The sequence below is a fragment of the Sinocyclocheilus rhinocerous genome, unplaced genomic scaffold, assembly GCF_001515625.1.
Source record: "Sinocyclocheilus rhinocerous isolate Xijiao unplaced genomic scaffold, SAMN03320098_v1.1 scaffold30, whole genome shotgun sequence".
NCBI lineage: Eukaryota > Metazoa > Chordata > Actinopteri > Cypriniformes > Cyprinidae > Sinocyclocheilus > Sinocyclocheilus rhinocerous.
Window position 1 is genome coordinate 2,000,330 of NW_015657838.1, and position 7,889 is coordinate 2,008,218.

The window sequence follows — 7,889 nt, forward strand, 5'->3', positions numbered from 1 at the left end:
GGGGGGGGGGGGAAACGTGCAAACGTGGCCAAGAATTAGGGATTTGTTTCAATAACTTAATTTGTTCCCTTGTTTAATTCCCTTATGAATTTATGGCCAAGTTTTATTAATTCAGTCCCTTGTTTTAGGTCAGTCGTAGTCATGTTGTACTAATTTGCTATCTTGTTTTAGTTCAATTTACCTAAAGGAAACAAATTAGAACAACATGGCCATGATTGACTTAAAATGCGGGAACAAATTAATAAAACATGGGCGTGAATTAATAAGGCGTGGGAACAAATTCTTAATTGATGGCCACAATGTCTTTTTTTTTCCACCATGCCATGTGCAGGGCTCTGCGGTATTGCCGTTTTGAGTCTTTTGTTAATAGTTATAATTCAGCACAACAATTTTTACACTGACTAATGTGTTAAAAATAATCTTTTGCATCCATTAAGTTACAGACAAATGAGATGAAGATGAATTCACTGAGTTATTGGAAAATATGGAAAATATAATATCACTATATAGTTCTGTAATATATAAGACAATTTTAAGTTGAATTTCCATCATGCATAAATCTATTGCGGTCAGTGCAAATGGTCATAATGATTCAAAATAATCCTTCATTTTGTTTATGCAAAATATCATTTTATTTATTTATTATGATTCTGAGGTGAAATATGACCGATACATGTTCTTGAGATTCACCCTTGACTTTTATAAGTCACATTTGACCATCACTTCCATTCTCTCTTTCCTTCTTCAGTTCCTCTCTGTCTTTTAATCATATATGCCATCTCTCCTTTCCTTTTCTTCTGTCTATATTCAGGTCAGTGCTGTGGTGTGTGTGTGTGTGTGTGAGTGAGTGAGTGAGAGAGAGAGAGAGATAGAGAGAGAGAGAGATTGGCTCAGTCTTATGTAAGACACCCAGTACATGAGCCGCTGGCAGCCCTGGTTACCCACATACCCTGGTTTTACCCTCTTACATAAGCAGTATTTCAGTTCCCATAGAGTGGCTGGGACAGCAATATGAAGTAACATAATCAGATCCTGCTGTGGCTTGAAACAGAAAAGCACAAATGAATGTTTGGTTTGGTTTGCCTTTTGATGAGAGAAATTGGATGAAAAAGTTGCACCAGATTTTATGTTTCTTTCTTTTGTTGTGTGTCGTGAAAATTAGTAGATTTGGTGTGGTAGCGGTGTTTTCTGGGAATCAGGGCACCCCGAAGAGATTATGATTTAAAGCAGCAGTTTGCTGCGAAATATAATAATTTTCTTTCCTACTGAGTAGCTAAATGAGTGAGCCGTGTCATGAGTGTCTGGCCTTTTTTTCCCACCAGAACAGCTGTTTGAAGAACAGGGAAAAAACTAATTGTCCCTTTTTACACTGCACAGTTTGAACTACTTTTGTTTTTAAAACAATATTATATCACCTTTAATTGCTTTCATATGACACTAGGGAAAAAAAATATTTTGATTCTAAAACCAGCTATACTGAAGGATGCATTCAATTGATTAAAAGTGAAGTAAAGACAATTAAATAGGGGTCAAATATGAGATCCCATTTGAAAATAAATTTACAAAAGTGATTTTATATACATAGAAAGCATATTAAATGCAAGTAAAGTGTCTACTTTAATGCTTCAATAAAATATCAAAATATGGGTGAAATAATGTTCTATCATTATTTAGCATAACGGATATGTTTATGTAACATACAACAACATACTTATTCTGGTCTGTGCTTATTAAAATATATGAATAAGTGAATAAGTAAGAATAAGTGATCGTTCTAAAATTTACTAAATTTTAAAGGATAGTGACAAAGATTGGTAAAGATTTAAATTACAATTAACTAGTTTTTAGTTTTTAATGTGATCTGATTCTGGTTCTAAATAGGCCTGACAAGATCACATGAACTCTTGTTCATCATTTCTATTTTAAATAAATGCTGTCCTACTGAACTTTCTATTCATGAAAGAAACCTGGCAAAAACAGAGAATGAAAGCTGTATGAGTCAAAATAATCAAGACAAAGAATCAGACACACCATCATAGGTGAACTATCATTAAATCGCCACCTCAATCTAGAGTGACTTACTGTGCGTTATTTCCCAGAACAGACTCCCTCTAGGGTTAGAGGGGCACGATGATCATATAGCCGAACTGTGAAGTCCGTAACTTTCCAGTTCCTGAGTCACCTTTAGTTCAAATTAAATTAGCTGCTTTTGTAGTAGTGGCCTAGATCCATTAGACCAGTGGTTCTCAATTCCAGTCCTCGCGCACCACCTCTCTGCACATTTAGCATGTATCTCTTATCACTTCAAACGTTTGCTCTGTTTGACCGTAAGTGCCCTGCGAAGTGGACTTCACAGGATATTCTGCCATGATTCCAGTTCGAAGGGAGCATATTTGTTCCATGCAAAGGGCATTAAAGTGTGTGAGGCGTGTATTTAAATTGTATTTATTTACAGAGTTGTATTACGTACTTCACACTTCTCTAGTAAGGTTTGTCTGTGTGTGAAGACGCTGCAGACAGTGGTGTAGCACAAATCAAGTGAATGAATGTTCCGAAGTGAAGTAAACCTTAACGGATTTCCCATGCTCAGGGAGTATAGAGCCGTGAACATTGTGTAGGGACCCTGTCAATCGGAACACAGTTCATGCATGGAGCTCTCTTCTAGTGAGCTGGTTGTCTAAATCAGGTGTGTTAAATAAGTGACGCATGCAAAATGTGCAGAGCGGTGGTACGCGAGGACTGGAATTGAGAACAACTGCATTTAGACCATTTGAACTTGTTTTCCCAACTCTCTACGCACACCTTGGCAATATAATCACCATTGGCTTATAAATTGTTTTAGTTTACTCGACAGACTGATATACTATTTTTCACACACACACACACACACACGATTCCACCCAATCAGCTTATCTTTGTAAAATGGCACAGCTCCTTAAATAACGAATGAATGTACACTCTTAACATCACAATAATGAATGTACACTCTTAACATCAGTCAATCAAACATTATAGTATGATATTACGATAATTAAGCACTATTTAGTGATAGAACTAGTGATTAGAACTAAAACTTGATAACCATGTATGAATGCATATTTGTCATTTTAACTGAACTCAGGACTGGTGGTGATGTTTAAGATATTGTTGGTCATAGATAGTAGTAATTATTATTAAAAGATAATACTACTTCTACTACTACTACTATTATCTGCTGGGTTCTTGAATATTAATCACATTGTCAGCGTTCGCTAGAGCTGATTTGCTTAAATCAAAACAGGGACGGTAATAGATGAGTGCCAGCCAATGAGATTGCCATTTGCACATTAGCTCCGCCCACTACCGGAGAAACTGGCAAATCTTCTGCTTGTTCTTAAAAGCTGAATAATTCTAAATGAACTCCGTTATTTTGACAGGAAAATACAACAGAGAATATGGTTTGCATGTAGCACGTCGATTCAGTGTGGGTATGTAAGTCTCTCGCGTTCTCTCTTTGCATGTGCAAGAGAAACAACGCTATCAGCAAAGCGACGGCGAGTCGTGCGCCTTCACACTAGAGTTTACGGTGCGTCAAATACAGGTACGCTGTGCATCAATTGAGTACATGACTAGATCCATTGAGCACATCCAAATAGTACAGATCACTTGACGGAGAGCGAAACTCTCAAGCGCTCAGTCAGCGTGTTTATCGAGTTAAAATATATCTGTGCTAAACTTGTAATTAGCCTCTAACACACACACTGGCGAGTAAAATTTAAGAATTTATTTGCCAATGGCTAATATTAGACATTATTTCACTTTAGTCGCCCAGAGTAAGATTTAGTCGCATACTCGAGTGATTTACTCGCAATGTAGAGGGTTATTTCCACCAATGACTTGAATACAGTCCATGTAGAGATTCAAGTACAGGGTGTACTGTATCAGGATTACCAGGATGACCTGTGCTGCTTTGTATTATAACCTGATGACGAAGGAAACGGATAGACACAGTCAACCTTTAACAGAAATATTGTCAGTATTTCCCTTTCGGGTGAAAATACAGAAATCTGGGTGTATATTACTGTGTTTGTGTGTTTGTTTGCGCTTGCATGATTCATTCATAGCTCCTGTACAACTCTGTTGCCATGCCAACATCATCTTAAAAGGGCATGAAGATGAATAGTCACATCTAGAGCACATCTCTTCCTTCCCCTCTCTAGTCCTGATATATAGAAGCCTCACTAACACCGAAGCCATTCTTAAAACCCATGTATGTCATTGTGTTAGCAAAATATGAAAGCAAGTGGCATTTAATTTAAAGAAAGAACACAAGCACGCTTTAAGCAAAACATTTTACAAAAGGTTATTATTATAAAACAAAATAGTTGATACAACGAAATATCTGGACTCTTTCTTGTCAAACATTTAGCATTGTGTTATGTTTTGCCCCCACAATTAAAACGACAGAGTTTTAAGAATGTATTTATAAGAATTTAAATATCATGTTAAGACATATTATTGGGAAATATTGAGTGACAACTGACATTAATATGCATTACAAAAATAGTCTGCTAAAGTGTTATAAAATCTTCTTGATTTGCATTACAACTATCAGAATTTCATCTTACTGGCCATATACAGTGGGTACGGAAAGTATTCAGACCCCCTTAAATTTTTCACTCTTTGTTATATTGCAGCCATTTGCTAAAATCATTTAAGTTAATTTTTTTTCCTCATTAATGTACACACAGCACCCCATATTGACAGAAAAACACAGAATTGTTGACATCTTTGCAGATTTATTAAAAAAGAAAAACTGAAAAATGCTCAGTATTTAGTAGACCACTGTAGATATCAGCAACTGCATGTTCATCTATCATACTTAATTAGGCCTAATTAATTAATTAATTCATTCAGTTGGGGTCTCTGAATAAAATTGAGGTGTTTTTTTTTCCTCGAGTATGAGCTCCATATTCTCAATATATCATATTATATGAACCATAAATGTATCAAATATAGGCCTAATATTCAAATTAGTCATGTTTTTATTATTTTTTAAATTTATTTATTTATTTGTTTATTTATTTTTTGGTGATGCTTTACAGGGTTAAGCAAAAATTACTTATAAAAATTATTTAGTTAGATGCCAGATGGGTAAAAATAAATTAATTAAAAATATATAAACTAAATAAATAAAAAATATATAGATTTTTTATTTAATTTTTTTATTATTTTTACTATTTTATTATTTTATTTTATTTTATTAACATACTAACAGTCTACTTTTTTTTGCCTCTGCAGCTCCTGAAGAAGAAGGGAGCGGCGTCCTTCCTGCAGAGACTGGAGCGTTGTGGACCGGTCACTGTGGCAGTGCAGCTTAGGGTAAGTTCACATTAGAACCACTGCCAGATTCCAAACCTGACCTGAGCTGACCTGGCCCGGCCCGGCCCATCCAGATGCTCATTGTGCTCTGTGGATTTGACTTCTTGTTTCCAGCAGAACTGGATCTCTTCAAAAGCCTGCAGGCTCACAGAACCAAAAAGCTGCCTGCCAGCTAAACATTATAGATCTGCCAGGAAGGCGTCTTAAAGGCCCATGTGTTTGAGGTTTGAACAACAGGCTTTAGAAGAAGTGTTCCAGTGTTGTGCCCATCTCATAGGCCCAGTGTGGTTAGTGGGGAGGAAGGATTCTGGCCTGCTGATGTTTTAGTGATTAGGGTGGGTGATTGTGGATAGTAGTGGATTCTGTATGAATGAACAGCAGGCTCACTATTACTGTGGGAGAGAACAGCTCACCGATGGCTTCAACACACCATCAATCATCTGATATCTGAGATGGGAATCTTGCAATTCTGGTTCTTTTAGCAACTGATTTTAATTTATCATAAAATTCAATATTAAACATTATTTACTATATAAATACTCTTACATTATACAATATGTTTAAGGTTTATGACAGAATTTAGTTGATGTAGATTTATGTAATTTAATATGTATAATGTATTTAATGTTGCAATTTAATATTAATTTAATATGAAATGAAATATTATTTATACACTGCTGTTCAAAGTTTGGGTTCACTATTTTTTTTTTCTAGAAAATCAATGCTTTTATTCAGCAATAACAATAAATTGATGAAAAGTGACAGGACGTGGCAGTACCCTTGGAGCCGGGCTTCACATAGCTTGTCAGATATTGAGGCGACACCATAACGCTGCCAAATGTCATGCATAATAACGGCTTGAGGTGCGGTAGATATTCGGCTTGAGACGGTCACTAGTCTGTCCACTAGTCTGTCCTTTGTCCTGCAAATATTTAAATAAAACATTGAGATTTTTGTTTGTATTTCGAAAATTGTTACTAAAGCAAAAGATTTTGTTAAATCGTTTAGTCAGTTTTACTAATATATATGCCTGTGTAGCTTAGTGCTCCATTCACGTTAAGTGAAGAATACACATGTTTACAGAAAATCATTCGTTTCACATCCCTATCCCTAACGCTGCAAATGACCCTTTGTAACACACCCACCTATTAACGTCACATTCTTGCGCACATGCAGATGTGCTCTTGCTTTCATCCTGACCACATTCTCATGTTAGTGGAATGCAGATACATGTATGTACAGTATGTGCTTATGTTCACACGTTCTACACTGCATGACCTGATTTCATACCCTGTGTTCTGCACAACGAGATGTAAGGGGTAGTGCAGGGGTTTATGACAAGAGCACACAGTGTTCCTCTCTAATCTGTCCTCTCTGTTCAGGGCTGATTACGTCATGAAGCGCATTCAATGCACAGCGCTCGCACAAACACACACGTTATTTATCTACGCCTAAATAGCTCCCAGACAAGAGCGGTAGAAGAGATGTGAAATCCTTCAGCAATAATACATAACATCTAGTCTAATGTGTTTTTCATTAGCATTTGTCCTCACGGAAAGATGGAACAGCCGTAATTGGCAGCTTTTTTCATTTATTCCTTTGAATGGCTGATTGTATGTGTTACGGCCTGTGGCGCCGTCTTTCCCCATCTCTCGTCTATCGGCTGGCAACAGTAGAAATGTCACATGACAACGGCAGGCTCTTTGCCGTCCGTGCTGACTCGGCACAGGCTCCTTGGCCTATGACATCATCATTCAGAGGCAGCTTTTTTCCGTTTGTGCCTCGTAAGTACAGTACGCCCACATGGAGTCTGCATGTGCAGGGCTCCACAGAAACCTCTGAAGATTTCCAATCATCGTTCACATAGCCCTCACCTCTTGCATTTTTGTTTATTAAATATGGCGCTTTTTACACATTTGCTATGGTATTCGCACAGTGCATGTGACGTAAATTTATGCTCAATATGTGTGCCTTAAATTTATTTTTCACTAATGAGTTTGTCCATAAGGTGGCAACACATTGTTTCAAAGTTGAAGTTTTTATGTGATGTCACACTAATAGAAATGGTTATTTTTATCAGGTTTGCAGTAAAGACTAATATACTAGGTGTCACGAATCCGCTCCGTGGGCTTCAGGCCGATTGCCACTAGAGGTTATTCTCCCATTACATTGACTCTCACACCACACAGACTGTTACACATCACCCTGGACTGCATTTCCCATCAACCATTGCACTGATTACAAGTGCGTATAACATACTGATGCCCAGAATATGAATGCAAGGCGGGAACTTCCACATTAAAGGGTTAGTTCACCCAAAAATGAAAATTCTGTCATTAATTACTCACCCTCATGTCGTTCCACACCCCTAAGACACAAATTAAGATATGTTTGATTAAATCCGATGGCTCAGAGAGGCCTCCATTGACAGCAATGCCACCCAAACTCTCAAGATCCATAAAGGTACTAAAGACGTCGTTAAAACAGTCGACGTGACTACAGTGGTTCTACAATAATTTTATGAAGCG

At 37.0% G+C, this 7,889-nt stretch overlaps 1 protein-coding gene across 1 annotated transcript in view; it reads left to right on the plus strand.

Annotated features, from left to right (window-relative positions):
- LOC107721565 (unconventional myosin-XVI-like) overlaps window positions 1–7,889 on the plus strand; it is a 153,451-nt gene that overhangs the window by 80,697 nt on the left and 64,865 nt on the right. The window contains 1 exon segment of the mRNA XM_016529652.1: window positions 5,281–5,361. Coding sequence (XP_016385138.1) covers window positions 5,281–5,361 — 81 coding nt within the window.